We start from the raw sequence: 17,695 nt of genomic DNA, 5'->3' as shown, positions 1-17,695 counted from the left end.
ATAATTACAAAATGCCACACAAGTCTCAGAAGCAGATCTGATAGATGGGTCAACTGAGGCAAGTCATTGCCAAAAGTGAACTAGTTACAGTTACCCCAAAGCTTTATATGCAAAATTAAAAACAGAAATGGTAAGCATCTTCCATCAACCACACAGCAAGCACTGAAGGCACATTTGTTCTGAGTAATACAAAGTGTTAGACATGAAAACGATAAGTAGTAGGGAGAATATCCCCCTTACATACCTTCTGTGTCGTCGTATTTGTTGTCTGTGTTGATGGTTTGGTGAAGGTTATTTTCACGGGAGACATGTGGGGCGGTAGGGAGTTGGCAATACTCTGCATGATGTTGCTCATCTTGGGGCTGCCACTCACAGGGACAGTGATTGTCTTTGAGACAGGAACAACAGCCTTTGGAACTTCCTTTAGGACAACGGGAGAGGAGCTAGAAGAGTTGGTTCGCCTTCGTTTCCTGGGTTTTTCATCTTCATCCGAACAGCTAACACCTGAAAGGCAATGACAAACCAGCCATAGTGATACCAACCTAATCCTGCATTTTTATACAATACTTTGAAAATCTTTGTGTCATCAAGTCAAATTTGACCTCTTCCTTTGCCTCACAACAAATCAGAAAGCAAGTCTCACCAAACTTTCCTCAGAGTTGTCCCTGAATGCCTTACATCTTTAAAAAAGAAAAAACTATTTATGCATTTATCTGGAAGAAACACGAGCACTCCCATCTGCTGATTCAATCCCCAAACGCCCACAACAACCCAGTGACCAAAGCTAGCAAACAGGAAGTCAATCCAGTTTTCCCACATGGGGTGGCAGGAACTCAACTACCTGAGCCATCAAAGCTGCCTTCCAGGGTCTACCTTTACAGGAAGCTGGAATCAGGAAATAGAGCTAGGAGACAAATCCAGGCACTCCATTATGAGATAGGAGCATCACATTTGAAAGCTATGCTACTGCTCCACACCAGGCTCTATCTCCTGCCTGCAGGAGACATCCTGCAGACAACCTCCTAGGAGACATCAAGTATCCAGACTCTCCAACACTGTTCCATCTTCAATCTTAATACAAGTTAGAAAATTTCACATCTAATCATGCCAATGTACTGATTAAAAGCCTCCAACAGTTTTATCTCCTCATAAGATGAGGCACAAAATCATTATCATTTCATTCAAGGACCCGTATCATTCCAATGCAGTAATACCCAGCTGGATGTAATTCTGAACATTCCTACAACCTTGACAAGCTGAACTGTTCATCATTCCCCAAAACCACCTTACCACACTCTATTTATTCTGCGTCTCAACATACTTGAATGTTCTTTGGGAAATACCAGTCAACATCAACAACTTCATCATCACGCATTCATCATCCCATAACCTACCTCTTCGGTGAAGCTTTCCCTTACTCCTCTAAGCAAAGATAATTCATTTTGCTCTGAGTTTACAGCGTACTTGACATTCTCTTCTGTAGCACTTGCCACATCACAATGTAACTGTAAGTGCATTTTACACTATTAAGAGGTAACCAGAGGGGCATGACTAAGTCTTACTGGTCTGCTGCTGTGGGACAGTGCCAGCACAGGTATTTGATGCAGCAGTGAAGATACTGCTTGGAATGTCCACATCTCATACTGCAGTTCCTGCTTCATACATTATAAGTGAATGATTATATCCCAAACTAATGCAATCATCATGGTTTCTGAGTATAAAGTAATGAACTCCCTGTTAGCTAAAACTACATATAATATGACATGGTTTCTTCACTTTTGGAATTCACTTTGTGTTTAAAATAAAAATAGGTCTTCGGTTATTTTAAAGGCCCACCTTTGCTAAATCCACACTAACCAGAAATAAGCTGAAGTAACAGTTTACGATGTTTAGTTTTCTCTTTACACATTAAAGCCTCAATTTTTTCCATAGATTTGTTAAAAACTGAAAAACATACATAGCAACCTATACAGGCTATCACTATGAACAGACATAAGAAATTACACAACATAACTATGGAATTGTTAATAAAATGTAACTCCTTAAGTTTTCCATTTTTTAGACTCTAATTTAAACAGGATAATGACCTAGAATCACTCCTTCCAAACCTCTACCACTGAAAGTGACAAAGAAAGCAAATTTATAACTATACTGGGAAAAATAAAAATTACACTATAGCCGGTATCAAACAAAAAGCAAAACACAAACAGAAAATAAAAGAAGCATTGATACAACAGAAAATATAAACAAAAAATGAGGAGGACATCAAACTGCTTCATAAGGTAAAATCAGAGTTAAAAACTACAGGTAAATTTTCTAAAAAATTACTATTAACTAGAAATATAAGAGACAGATGTCTTATAGTGTTTCATTGAAATCGTAACTTTTAGATGATATGTTCTATGAGAAAACAATACAGGGTCAGGTGCTGTGGCAATGCAGGTAAAGTTCTTCCCTGTAGTACAGGCAGCCCATTTGGACTCTAGTTCCAATCCCAGCTGTTCTACGTCTGTTCCACCTCCCAGGTAATGTATGTGGGAGCTGGGTTTCCCAGCCAACTGGATCTCTTACAAGGCGCAGGGTCCCAAGTATTTGAGCCATCATCTATTGCTTTGTAAGAACATTAGCAAGGAGCTGGACTGGAAGCAGAACAGCCAACACTGGAATCAGTACTCAGACATGTGGAGCAGTCCCTGCAACTTCACATGCTATGCCACAAGACCCAGCCCTAATCACAGCATTTCTAGTCTATGACACTCAAAACAAGTAAATACTTGAAGGACAGCACTATTCAAGGGAAATTCCCCAAAGAGCAAAAAAAAAAAAAAAGAAAAGAAAAAAAAAAGCAGTCATTTCTCCAGCCCCAGAACTGATTAAAAAGCAATGTACATCTAGTCACATGTAAAGGAATTCTTTAAAACCTTCAAAAATTAACTGCTGCCAACAGCTAGTGGCCATGTGATTTATGCCAGGAAAGCAGATCTAATCAGATCCTTTCCTGCCACATTTAGCCAAGATGGCCCTGATAACACTGGGAGTATCACTTACTTTTGACATAAACAGTACTTCCACTTGGCAAGACAACTACATTGGAGGCAGGGCTGGCAGGTCGTGGAGATTTAACCGTTGCTATGCTGCCACTTGGAACGGGGGTAGAGGTTGGGGTTGACGTAGTACTTGTGTAGGAATAGCAAACCACTACTGAAGGAACGATAAAAAAGTCTGCTGTTAACTTTCACCAAAACTGTCCAGGCATACAGAAAAAATATTTTTATTGCAGCCCAATCTGAATGTTTTCGTATGATCAAAAGGCCAGAACTAGGTATTAGATCCAGAGGTTGAAAGGTGTTGATAACCTTTCCTGAAAAATCATTACTTCCATGGATTTTCCCCAAGTATTTAATAGCTTATCTACAGGTGATGCCAACAACGGAGAAGCACAATTATAAAGAAATCAAGTTTAAAACTATATTAATAAAAATACAATTTACTTTTCATTCATATCAGGAGTTGGACAACAGAAACTTTTTTTGAAAGATTTATTTATTTGAAAGGCAGAGTTATAGTGAGAGAGAGATGGCTTCCATCTGCTGGTTCACTTTCCCAAATGGCCACCATGAGGGGGCAGGCCAGGTTGAAGTCAAAAGCCAGAACTTCCTGAGTCTCCCATGTGGGTCCAATGGCACAAGTGCTTGAGTCATTCTCAGCTGCTCTACCAGGCAAGTCAACAGGGAGCTGAACCGGAAGTAGTGAAGCTGGGTCTTGAACTAAATGCCTCCATGAGCTGCTAGCACTGAAGGCAGAGGATTAACCTGCTGTGTCACAGTGCCAGTCTCAATGGGCACACTCTTATTCTTCCTTTTCATATTATTGGCGGGATCAGTGATGGAGTAACAGATAATTTTCCCCAACCATAGAAATTTCCAATGAGGCTACCAAAGGAAAAACAAGATAAGATTCTTTTTCATAAACCAATTCTCTAGTCTTCTATCACCCAATCACAATAATGACATATTTCAACCCCTTTATCATTCAATGACAGGACTTAACTCCACAAGAAAAACTCATAAGCAATAGTTACTAGGTGCCAAGACTATGAGAAATCCTTTCCATATATTATCACTAAATTCTCATAATACCATATCCTCCTTATGAAGAAAAGAAACTCAAGGCTTACAAACACTAAAACTTGCTGAAAATTCAAACACAGATTCTGCTAATGGAAATTCTACACTTTTTCCACACTGCCGGAGAGTTGGCAAAGGTAAAAATCAGAAGAAAGGAAAGATACCTTTCTGACAACAATGAAAACAGGGACTTAGGGAGTCAAATTTCAACACTGGTAACTAATCTGTCTCAAATATCAACTCCTTTGGCCTAAAGTTAAGCCTGGCCTTCACGAAAAAAGTGTCTCAGTCTTGTCTACAGCCCATTAGTGTACAAAAATAGACAACTCCTCAGAGGCATCTGACAAACAGTATTTTCAAGCTTCTTGTCAGGTAAAATTAACCTATGCCACCGGAGTCAATACAAATATGCTTTTTCACATTTAATATTAATTCTCAGGAGATTTCCAGGATTTTTTTTAAATCAAATGTCAATCACTAGATTAAATAACACTAAATCTTTCTTCCAGGTAATCGATTTAGCACACTGACAAGGACAGAAAAAAAAAAAGAAAGAAAAAAAAAAAACCCATACTCCATTGAATACTCCATTGATACCAGAAAATAAAAATAGAGTTTTATTTTCTAAAGCTATCAATTCAGCATCTTTTCCCAGCAGCTAAATGACTTCTGTCATTCTAGTCTCTAATGTCATCCACTAAGCCCTTGTACTCATTTGCTAAGATATACTGATAGCAAACTTCAGGTTTCTAGTTTCAGAACCAGAATTGTCCACCCTATCTCATTACTTTTAAATACCGGGATAACAGTAGATAAAAAACAAGCCCATTTCTCTAACACAAATATTTGTCTACTCACCTTCCTTGCTTCCTGTTTCTGCAGGTGCTGGCAGAGACGCATTGTGCTGGACAGCTGCATTGGCAACAGCATTAGCTGTTACAGTGAAGGCAGTTTGGGGAACCAGCCGAGGCATCAGTGGGACCAGGCGACGACCTTCAATGGACCACTCTGAAGAGCTATTAGGTCCAGACATACTAAACAAAAAAGAAAATGCTGCTACAAGCGTTCTCACCACTAAAAACAAACCAAACAATATAACTTCTTACATCAGAACAACATCCTGAGAGAAGAGGAGAGGCTTTATTTTCAGCAAGATCATATTACAAATAATCAGAATTCAAAGAATGATGCACATTTAAGCCCTCACACATTTTTATCCCATAAACTAAATTTTATAATGAACACAATTGAAACTATCAAAATTTTTCCTATACATGTTAAGTAAATATCAATATCAATTTCATTAATTTAAGTCTGGCATGAAAATGAAAATTTCCACTAGCCGCAGAACTTAATTTTGTAGTTTATCCTAAAAAGGAGAATCACTCATAATTTCTAAAAATCAGACATTTCTTAACAACACAGGATAGAATTTATTGACTCTTTGTAAAATTATCTAACTGCCTGCATGGCTAGAGGTTCTAAAGGCTTTTAAATAAGGGAAACTGAGGCAGTAAACGAGGGGGGTATTAGAAAACAGGTATGAAGACAAAAGAAGACTAGACAACAGCATGTGTTGCTGACAATGTATTATATTACCCTTCCTGTTAAAGACAGACTAGATCTGAGAACATAAAACCTAACACTGCTTTATTTTATTTACTTGTACTACCCTTCACTCTAAGGATTCCAAGCAACTGGACTATTTCTAAGTGATACTTCTATACCCTAAATTTTTTTTAACACAATTTATCCCAGGAATACATCCAGAGGTTGAAATATCACAAATATCTCTTGACTTGGTTCCATGAAAGACCTTAACTAATGACTTGTGATAAAGTAAAAATTTCAGTCAAAAGCAATCAATCTTTGCTAAATCAGAATTTTCTGCATTTTTCTAAAACCACAGATTTCTTAACCAGAGCTAGAAGTTAAAACTCCATAAATCTGCTAATTCTTCAGATTTAGATACAATAGACAAAAGCCCTTGTTAACGGAAAATAGAATAAAGATAATGATGATAATGGTGATGACAGTTAACATCAATTAAGGATTTATAAAATGGCAAGCACTGTCCCAAAACATTTTTCCTGTAATAATTTATACAATTCTCTAAACAATTTTATGATGTTGTTAGTACTATCATTGTAATTTTAAATATGAGAAAACTGAGCACAGATTGGCTAAATAACTTGCCCAAGATCACACAACTAATAATTACTTCCTTCAACAAATACATATCATGATACTGAAATCGTTTGCCACTTTACAAACAGAAGATATAAAATTTTTCAAATAGGTTTATGTCTAATTTTTGTCTTTGGTTAACACAAATTGGATACTGTTGTGTAATTACTACCAACTTTCACTGAATGGAATAAATAACAACTTAAGGAGGATTTAATCTGTTAAGAAAGGACTTTCTAGGAGCTGATGGATCCAATTGGGCTACTGTGGGAAAACTTACAAATTCTTTCACAGCTTAACATAGCACAAACTAAAACAAGAAAAATAGGGGCTCCTAAAATCCCAATGACCCTCACAAATTTGTTATTATGTAATCTTCAAGTCAAGGCTTGTTCTAAAATAAATAATGATAAAATCAGAAACTATAGAAAAGAGCTATCGCTAAATACGGGGAAAAAATTTTTTTGAAGTTACTCAACTTTCTTGGCTTCTTCTTTGCTATCATTTGGTCAGAATATCACTGTTACACTAGCTTGGTCAGAGCTTACTGTAAAAAATTAAGTAACATCTACACTTACCTGGTACATTGTTTAAGCGGCAGCAGAAATTATGGAAGATTAATAATCTGCAGCACATCAACATGTGCTAGTGAAAAGACAAAGCCTGCAGTGCAAAGGACACAACTGCAATTCTTCAAAGAGCCTAAGAATCTTCCAAATTTCTACTCATGCAAACATGATCAAACTTTTTTAAGAGAGTGAAAATTAAATATTAGACAAAAAAAAAATCCTAGTCGCTTAGTAATGACAGTGTAAATATGCATTAATTGCACAAGCCATTTACATTGCATTTTAGACTTTAACACATCTTCCTGCAGGGCTCCCTTGGATATGTAGTCCCAAGGTTAAGAATACCTCTTTATTTACACTAAGTATGACAAGAAAGGGTGGAAATCTTGCTCCAGTCCCTTCTGAGAAATCTAAAGATGATACTAATAAAATTTTCTTGGACCTCACATCCTCACAAACACACAGGGCATTCCGTGTAACAGACTCACGGTAAAAGGATTAAAAAGAGCAGAAATTCCAGAAAGCCAATTTCTTCTAACACTACAATGAAAGCAAGAACGGGCCAATTAAAAAAATACTGAAAGTTTTCCTACTCCTAACATATTTCAAAACTGAACTTGAGTATCAAATGTGATAAGTGGCTTGGTGCCAACAATAAACCCATTGCTTTGCTTCAAGCCACAGCTAAGCCTCGCTTTGATCCCAGACACTCCACTCCTTTTGTTCCCCCTTCTTTGTACTCAATCTTCTCTGCTTTCTCTTTACCTTTCAACTACATTCCTTCTGGCCTAAACTGCTGCTTGAGTGGGGGAGGGCAGGGAAAGGAGAGAGGGCACACAGTCAGTTAGGACACATTCCTCTATCTGTTTTCTCAGGCTGGGAGTAGGAGGCCCTCCTACAGATAATCTTTGGAACCAGGATGGGTCACTACTTCCCAAAGGAAGAGAGCAGTCAGCCATCCCCCTACTCACTGACCCTGGGCTCCACAAGTAAGAACATCTCAGCAAACCAAAACCATAACATAAAATATTAAAACAGGAGTAGAGAAAGACCTAAGAAGCTTAAAATTACACACTGAAATTCTTTTCAAAAAACGAAATTCATGTATAAAAGAAATCAGAAAGGAGAGGCGTGGAAAAGGAAACACAGGCAAATAAAAGCCAACTCTCAATTATCCATGCTAATGGAGAGAGGAGGGAAAGGGAGAGGTCAAGCAGATTAAACGAACCTATACATTATCAAAAGACATTTTGGCAAATACTAGCAAGCAAATTCTTCAACCAAATCTTTTCCAGGACAACTAACAAGCAACAAAATGACTAATTAAAAATGGCACCTCCTCTCCCTTCCCACCCTCTGACTAGGTCTCCCAAGCAGCAAAATGACTAAAAGGTGGGCAGTATTAGGAAAGGGCAGAAGGGAAGAAAAGGAAAAAGCAAGGGGCATGGTTAATTTATAAATGGAAATGATGTGCCCCTGAATAATTGAGAGCTTCAATCTGGAAATAAATACAAGAAAAAGCCTGAAATAATAATAACCTAGTTGCATACCTGTAACTTGGTCTTTCACCCAAATATAAGGATAAATTCATTCTTTAAAGGGGAAAAAAGGAAAAGGAGACTAAATAAATGTTATTAAGTATGAAACTGACACATCATCTTACAACTAGTTGTCCCACAATATTGCTCCAAGGCTTCTTAGGTACTCATCTGGTTTCTAAATGCCTCTGAATGCAAGCTATAGTTTATGTATTATTTAGCACATATATTTCCTATTGCCAATTCTAAAGTTAGCATGTAGGCTCAAGTTATTATTTTGGAAGCATCCCAATTCAAAAGTGTAGAACAAATTAAAGAAGAAAACTATTAATATCTGAATGTGTCAGTGACGTTACCCTGACAACTAAATACTAAATGTCTCTACAGAAAAATTTCCACATTTTTGTAGTACACACCCACCACTAAATTCTAGAAGAGCTAAACTTTCAACAATGCTATCAAAAAGGTAACACCCCATTTTATGTGTTAGGTAAAATGAGGGACACAGAAGCACAACATGAAGCTAATGAATCTTTGAGGTCAATTCCACTACTCCAGCATTGTCAACTGGCTCACATATACTGTTCAAGTTATTACACTACAAAACTGCACTGAATCTCTTCCTGTAGTTAGTTTTATCTCACATTGAAGCATAAAAATCAAATGAATGAATAACGCTAAAGTACATTTTATAAAATGTCTCAATATCTTGTATTAACAGCTGCAGGAGACTAGGTTCCATTCTAAGAGGCACTATCTCTACACCATCAGTGCTAGTTCCTGCCCTCAATTCTCCACCACCCTCACCCCATCTGTCATTAGCTGTAAGGCTCTGAAAACAACTTGATAAGAATACTTTATCATTTTATTTTCTATTTTGAAAGTGAATTAAGATATATTCACAATTCTTAAAAGCATATTCTTTCTTCTGAATTGAGAAATATGACATAATCAGATATCAAAAAAATTATAAAACCTATTTAAAAATCAACACACATATCAAATACCATTACAAACAATCTGAGGAGCGTCAGTTTGAGGGGGAACACTGCTTTATTACTGAGCTTGGCTTCAAGTGAGTTATCTGCTACACTGTGGTGGCCTTTAGTTATACAGAGATTATGCTGTAGCAGCATTTGACCTGAGAATTTATAAAACTTGCCTAACCAAATGCAAAAGACAAAAACAACTGAATAAAACAATTAATACCACTTTTACTGCTATGGTCAGGATCTCTGAGTACACATATCATGTTATTAGACTCAGGAACCTGCTACGAAATAGGAAGATTTCAAAACTATGTTATACTATGTCATAAAATATCAGGGGTGGTACAACTAATGGCTTACTTATGTGCAATTGTTGTTAACCGTTCATCGTTTACTGCTCTCCGAACTTCAGCACGGTGGCGTTCTGTTGAGATGCTATGAAAAAAAATAGCCATTATAGAACTCTGCCAAGCAGGCAGCTCTTTTCTATATTTTTACTAATTGTCTAAGTCAACATTTTGTTTGGGAGAGGACAAGACTGCTTTGTGAAAAGATATAACTAGAAGACTAAAAATACATCTTCAGATGCTTTTAAATCTTAGAAAAGTATTCATACCAATTATGTGTAACTGCAGAAAAGAATTAATTACAAATTAGAAGTCACTAAGAGACAAACTCAACCTGATAACAAGGCATTACCGGCAAATCTCAGAAGGAACCCTCAGATCATGGACAAGATTGGCAGAGCTTCCAGTTACCTAAACATGCAAACAGCTGCTGAATGCCTCCCAGTCATGACTGCTGAGAAGAGGATTTGGGCAAATCTTTCCTCAAGTGCATCAGACTATAATTTTATGTTCAGTGAATATACTAACTGAGAGTGGCTAGACCATCTCTTTCTGTGGCTATATGCTATGAAACTTGAACCAGGATAATATTGCTTTATTACTTAACACATAGATGTGTATGTTCTACATTGTATTACCAATGGTTAAAAAAAAAACACACAGATTATATTACTCCCGATTAAACAGATGTACAGGTAGTAGTACCAAACACCTTATAAAAAAAAAAAGCTTAACCTATTCCATTCATAAGTACTTAATAAAATCCAAACAACTCTTCCAATTGCATTGTTTTTTTACTACTTAAACTACATGTAGACAATGAGCCAAAATATTTAAGAGGTTGAAAGGCAAAATTTGACAAAACAAACAACAAGTACAAAATATAAACTGTTAACTATGAAAAGAAGACTGATAATCTGACAATAACATGTCTATGTTAACATTATTTTGATAATAAGAAAAGGTTCTCCCATATTTTCACTTAAAAATGAATGCAACAGAATTGTTTTAAATGCAGAAAAGAAACCAGCTAACACAGAACAACTTCAAAAAAGGTCCATTTATTAGAAAGAATCAAGGCAATACCACAAGAAACCTCTGTATTAGAATTTTTTATTGGATGCAAGTGCTATTACTCTAAGTGGGAAGCTGAATGGACAATACTTAACTGCTATGACTACATAATCAGCACCCACATCTATAAATGACAACATCCTCCTTGTCTTTCCCTTTTCCCTCCAACAAATGCCATTCTAGATCTCCATATCCAGTTGCTGCCAATTCTTCTTTCCTTCATTTATGTCAAAAGGTCCTCCCTTTCCCAAGTGGCCCAAAATTAAAATAACCAGTCATAAATATCTTCTGACTGGGTTACAGAATGTTAAGGTACGCAATTTTCAGTGACAGAATATACAATTAAAATGTAAGCATCAACAATTTGAACACTACTGTTCTTCAGCTTGAGCTAACTGGGAGGGAAAAATAATGAAACCCCTCAAAATAAAAATCTTAGAATCACATCTCCCAAATTTGATAGTAATTTACCTAAGAACTTTTGAGAGTTCTCCAAGAAGATCTTTCTTTTCCTTGGTGAGATCCCCCTGTGCCCGAAGTGCACTGATAACTCCAGCATATGCCTCCAATTCTAGAAAAAGAAAATTATTTTATCAAGATAAGCTTTCAATATTTTACTACTATGGGTATGTATAGTGAAACTTAAAGGCAAAAAATCTGAAAATCAAGCAAATGTAAGTATTACACTCCTTCCAAAAATGCTACCTAATTCTCATATTACAATGGGATTTTTATAATATATATCAAGCTGTTCTCATTGACTCTTAAGTCACGTACATAAAATGTTTGGGCAGAAAAATCTAACAGCAGATGGTTTGCTTCATAAATTATCACAGAAGAACATTTAATTCAGCCACTACCAACAATGTAAATAGGTTCTAAGTTATAGAATAAGGCTGGTAAGAGAAATGTTAAATATTATTAAAAGGTACCTTCACTAATCAACCCTTGAAATAATTCCTTAGGCCTGCCTAAAAATTCAAATTATATTCCATCTCCCTCTGTGGTACTTGACAGTGCTGTTCAGTACAGTGCAACCAAATAAATAAATAAATTTAAAATAATAAATGATAAATTTTTTAAAACTTGAATAAAATCAAGAAATACAGCATTAAAATTAAATTAAAACAAAAGATCCTGGCTCCAGCACTGACATTTGATGATTGTGTGGCCATGGGCAAGTCCTTTCTCATTTGCTTCCTTGTTAGAAGTGATGTTGTAGGTTTCTTCCAGAACAAAATTTCTCTGCATCTAGGGAAACTACTATCAAAATGACCAATTCAGAAACAAAATGTTACAGCAACCTAGACATAAAATATTAAATCCTAATATAGATAGCTTCATTCAGTACCTTCCAAAGAAACTATCCTTTAAAAACAAAACTGTTCATCACTAGTACTGGTTAAAACATAAAACCTAAGTCCTTAGGCCAGTGTGTGGTTCCCCACCCCCCAACCTATGTGGACTACCATTGTTTAGGCTCCTCCCACACTGTTCCGAGACTTGACTGCCCACTGAATTGCCTGCAAACAAACTGCAAACAGAAGGTCTCTACGCACTTACATACATGACCTTGAGCTCTTAGAATCTCAAGATCAACAAGCAGTGAAGAAGCCCAGAACAAAAAGCCACATAAAAAGAGGGACTTGGTCATCTTAGCTGAGCATGACCTAGCCAAGCTGCCAACTAAATACTGCTGCATGGTGATAACTCAGACAAAGCCACCAACCAACAGAAGGAAAAGAAATAATAGTTGCTTCAAACCATTTAAACAAGTGTATCTGAACAAAACAGAATGGAGGGAAATAAACAGTTCAAACTAGAATCATTTTCATACTTGACTTGCTATGTGTATGTGTTATTTGCCAATACCTGACACACAATAGGCAGTAAATGTGAGTCAAATAAAGAATGTAGACTATGTACTAAACCAATAAGAAGTTAGCAGTCTCCTGAATAATGGCCTGGGAAAGTAGCAGAAAATGGCCCAAGAGCTTAGGCCCCTGCACCCACCTGGGAGACCTGGAAGAAACTCCTGGCTTCCATCCTCAGTCTGGCCAGCCCCAGCTACTGTGGCCATCTGAGGAGTCAAACAGTGGGTGGAAGATCTCTTTCTAGCTTTCTCTTTCTCTATATATATCTCTGCCTTTCAAATAAATAAAATAAATCTTTTTTTAAAAAAGTTAGTAGTCTCATTCAGTTTAATGATTCAGTTCTGACCATGGAAAAGAAACTTTATATCAAGAGTAGTTTAACTATTCCAAACAACAATGTCCGGTCCAGTTGAATTCCCTAAGTGTAACCGCCCTGTTCGTTTAATCTGTGCTGGATACTCTAGAAGACAAACCTCTGCTGCTTAGGAGCAATGAAGAAAACACTTCATTCCAAGAAACACATTTTCAGCTGTATCAAACTCAGACTAGACTTCAGGAAGACACGGGATAACCAAATCAAAATGTACTGTATTATAAATACTTATACCCTATTTGTGGGATATTTTATTCAACAAATCAGTATTCACTCCTATTGTATACATACCAGATAGTACGTATATAAGTCCTACCCTCAAGGAATAACTCTAAATTATAGCTACAATGAAACAAGTCACCAGATAATCACAATACAGTTTATTCACAGTGGACACAGTTCATATACAGCGAAGGAAGAAGGAGGCACGGACAGGCAATACACCCTCAATCAACCGGGCTCCAGGCAAGCAGACAGAAAATGCAAACATGCATAAGGAAGAAAGAAAGAGAGTAATGTTTCATATTGTTTCAGTAATTTTTGCTGTGTCATACATTTGAGGGTTTTACAATAAGATGGAAAAAATCTGGATGTGCACAGTCACTAATTTAGACAAAACTACTAATTAAGCATTGGTACTATAAGGTTCCATGGAGAATATTCACTGGAACAAAACAAAGTCTTTATCTTTAAGGTGATTAAAATACAACAAAGGACATTAAAAAACACACAAAAAATAAACAGTTTAGGGGCCAGCACTCTGTGTCAACTGGCTAATCCTCCACTCTACCTGCAAGCATCAGCATCTCATATGGGCACCAGTTCATATCCCGACTGCTCCACTTCCCTTACAGCTCCCTGCTTGTGGTCTAGGAAAGCAGTTGTGGACGGTGCAAAGCCTTGGAACCCAGCACCTGCCTGGGAGACCCAAAAGAAGCTCCTGGTTCCTGGCTTCAGATCAGCTCAGCTCCAGCCACTGCAGTCATTTGGGGAGTAAACTGGCAGATGGAAGATCTTATCTCTCCTCTCTTGAAATCTACCTTTCCAATGAAAATAATATATAAATCTTTAAAAACTAAAGATTTTAGTTAATTTATGTAAGGTGAGACCATCCAGGTCTTCTGAGGTCTTGGCCACACCTTCAGGTGGGCAGTACCAGCATTGCCCACCCATTTTCTAATTAATTAAGAGACCACCAATGGGGAATATCTTACCTGCAGGTCCCCGCCCAACAAGGAGGGGTCAAGGAAGGCTTAAAATCCTGAGACACTTCCAAAGACCCCTTTGGTGTCTCTCCCTCCCCTTTCGAGAGGCACCCCACCTCCCAGCTTTTCGGAGGTGCTTCCCCTCCCCTCCCTTCCCTGCTCACCTGGTCCCTTCGCAAATAAACTTTTCTGTCTGCAACAGATTCCCGGCTTTTTATTTCTATACTAAGCTGAGGAAAGAACCCACCGGGCATTTCTGGTAACATAAGGGAATAGAGAAAAAAAAGTAGTTTTATGGAAAAGATGAAAATAATTTGTAGCAAAATGGAGCAACGCTTCCAGTTACAGCCTAAATAGATCAGGTAGAGGATATGGTTTGAGGGAAAAAGTTCACTTTGGGCCTCTAGAATTAATGGCAATCAAGACATTTCTTAAGAGAAAATTAAGTTTACAAAAGAAATGACAAATATTTCTGATACTTCCACTCTCATTTCAAACCCAACTAAAAAGCCATGGAAAAAATTAGGAGAAAGCAACCAGACACATGCAGCACTAGAACTCAGAACAGTTCTCAAAGTCAGAAGTTAACAAAATCCAATTTCTTCTCTTCTAGAAATTCACTCATTATAAGAACCTTAAGGGGCCTGCACCAGCATAAGTCTGCCAGCACGCTGGCATACCACGTGGATGCCATTTGAGTCCCAGATATTCCACTTACAATCCAGCTCCCTGCTAATGTGCCTGATGAAGCAGCAGTGAATGGCCTTAGTCCTTGAGCCCCTTCGCCTATGAGGGAGACCCAGAAAAAATTCTGGACTCCTGGCTTTGGACTGGCTCAGCTCCAGCCATTGCAGCCTTCTGGAGAGTATACTGGCACATAACTTTGTCTCTCCTCTCTCTGTAAATCTGCCTTTCAAATAAAAACAAATAAATCTTAAAAATAAAAAGAAGGTGGGGGAAGAAACTTAAAGAGTTCTCCAACCTCCTACACATTTATTAACATCAATTTTTGCAGATACATTCAGGTACTGACTTATCTCAAATTTAGTTAAAATTCTAGCTTTTTTTTTTTTGTAGTGTTAGTTCACATATAAGGTATAATGAAATAAACGCACGTAACGTGTTAGGCAGAAAACAAAAAAAATTGCGAGCCATTTTTATAAAGTCTTTGACCGATTCCATTTAAATAATTAGTCATTCAATTATACTATAGTTCACAAAGCCCCAGGTTAGAGTTACAGCTCATAATTGGTCAGGATTAGCCAGGGAAGGGAGACTGAAGCAAAGAAGCAGTGATCTATTATCATCATTCTCTATTTCCGATTCTTTACACTTGAGTAAAGTCTAAGAATTTAGCATCTCACATTAAAAAACCCCAATTATTTTTAAAGAACAAAGGCAATTCTTAAAATATTTTAAGCCAATTCTTAAATACAGTACCTAGTCTAAACTTCGGACCTGGAACTGGTGCTTGAAGGCAATTCAAAGGTTTCATTGTTATGTTAATGATCCAGTGGGTGGCAGGAAGTCTTTGGGCAAATCACTGACAAAGCTCACCCCCCAAGGGAGCTCCGGTCACTGAAGGTGACCTTGTCACGTAGGTAGGCTGTTTTCTTTTGCAGACAATCAGCATGGCCCTAACCAGCTCTAACTAAAACTACAAATCTATTACGATTTACTTTCCAAGTTTTCTTTGCATTCATTTATTTCCTGGACCACAAGGTTTAAATGGTTTTTTTTTAGTTTGTTCTGGCATATTTTTTTTTTCTTCTCTGCAATGTCCTTGCCTGTTTTAAGAACAATTTGCTCTTTTTCAGTAAGAATCATCTCTACGTGCCTGGTGTGGTAGCCTGGAGGCTAAAGTCCTCATCTTGCATGCACCAGGATCTTAGGTGGGCACCGGTTCTGGTCCCGGCGGTCCTGCTTCCCATTCAGCTCCCTGCTTCTGGCCTGGGAAAGCAGTTGAAAACAGCCCAAGGTCTTGGGACCCTGGACCCACATAGGAGACCTGAGGGAGGCTCCTGGCTCCTGCCTTCAGATCAGCTCAGCTCTGGCCATTGTGACTGCTTGGGGGGTGGGTGAATCAACGGAGGAGGATCTTCCTCTCTGTGTGTCTGGCTTTCCAATGATAATAAAAAGGCATTCTTTAAGAAAAAAAAAAAAAGGTCATCTCTATTTGGAAAAGGGAGCTCATGTGTGGGTTAACTTAACTAGCAGGTCTGTATGTACAGTGGAGCACCTTTAAAAAAATATATTTGAAAATCAAAGCAACAGGGAGTCAGAGGGAGAGACAAAAAAAAAGATTTTCCATCTGCTGATTCACTCTGGACCAGACGAAAGCCAGGAGCAAAAACTCCACTTGTATTTCCCATATGGGTGGCAGGGGAACAACAGCTTGGGCCATCATTTTGCTGCCTTCCCAAACACAGCAGCTGGGAGCTGAAGCAGAAGAGCAGTGGAACTCCAATGAACATGCCAGAATGTAGGATGCCGGAATCACAAGTCAACAACAACTAACCTGCTGGGCCACACTGGTTGGTGCTTCTTTCACTTGATATGCTTGCTCCACAGCTAGAGCATCTACATCCAAGCCCTCAAATTCAGCACTATTCTCTGCATGTTTAAGCATGTGCAGGCCATGGACCCAGTGTCTAACTCCATTGGCTGGCCTGGGAGCCCCTTCAACTTTACCACTGAAACAGAACGATACATACTGCATCTGTATAGGGACATCTTTCAGACACTTGATGACTTTCTGGGTATGCACCCCTCATGGCTCGGGCAGTTTCCCAAAAGTTCATGCACTACACAAGAAGATTTGAAACTCTTGATTTACATGATTTTATGGGGCTCTCTGTGTCCAGTGAATAGTGAACCATTTCCATAGATGATCTCAGATAGTTTACAGTAAGAGCCAGAAAATAAGAGGTTATCATTTTTATATTTAAATAATTTACTCTCTTGAGTTGAAGCCACCAAAAACCAAAGATCTTAATTCAATCTATAGTCTTTGTGATGTTTCTCTAAATTATTTCAGGTGTGAAATAAATATTAACACAACTTTGTAATCGATAGTTAATAAGTTATACTGATAACAGGAAACTAACTTAAAATTACCACTGAACGTTTGGATGCAAAGCAAAAAGTTGTAAAAACAAAATCAAAAGAATGATTAATTTTCTGCCCTAAACCCAGCCCCTAAGAAAAATTCAAGTCTTTTTGAATTTGCTAAAATAAAACTCTAAAAAATGGTCTGAAATGTGACCTGAGGGAAAACAAAAATAGGGAAAAACTAGTAGTAAGCAGGGTTATTGTAGCTATGATTCTATCTGGTTTACAAGCAGGAATCCCCAACAAAGATTTCCTCAGGGAAAAAAAAAGTTGCAAATTATTAAGCAAACATCTGAAAGCA

The 17,695-nt window shown here is 37.6% G+C and overlaps 1 protein-coding gene across 13 annotated transcripts in view; it reads right to left on the bottom strand.

Annotated features, from left to right (window-relative positions):
* The window catches only part of EMSY (EMSY transcriptional repressor, BRCA2 interacting), a 91,647-nt gene that overhangs the window by 69,187 nt on the left and 4,765 nt on the right, over nt 1-17,695 (bottom strand). For 5 of the 13 annotated variants that reach the window (XM_004589868.4, XM_058663616.1, XM_012928320.3 and 2 more), the window contains exons 3-8: nt 11,303-11,402; nt 9,771-9,845; nt 8,434-8,475; nt 4,986-5,161; nt 3,049-3,201; nt 245-504 (exon numbers count right to left, since the gene is read on the bottom strand). In XM_004589868.4, the coding sequence (XP_004589925.2) occupies nt 245-504; nt 3,049-3,201; nt 4,986-5,161; nt 8,434-8,475; nt 9,771-9,845; nt 11,303-11,402 (806 nt within the window). The remainder of the gene's footprint in view (nt 1-244; nt 505-3,048; nt 3,202-4,985; nt 5,162-8,433; nt 8,476-9,770; nt 9,846-11,302; nt 11,403-17,695) is intronic. The other 8 variants (XM_058663613.1, XM_004589874.2, XM_004589871.3 and 5 more) reach the window with 5 other exon arrangements.

Source organism: Ochotona princeps, chromosome 4 (genome assembly GCF_030435755.1).
Source record: "Ochotona princeps isolate mOchPri1 chromosome 4, mOchPri1.hap1, whole genome shotgun sequence".
NCBI lineage: Eukaryota > Metazoa > Chordata > Mammalia > Lagomorpha > Ochotonidae > Ochotona > Ochotona princeps.
Note: the sequence above shows the minus strand (reverse complement) of the source record. Positions and strands in the feature narration are given on the sequence as shown.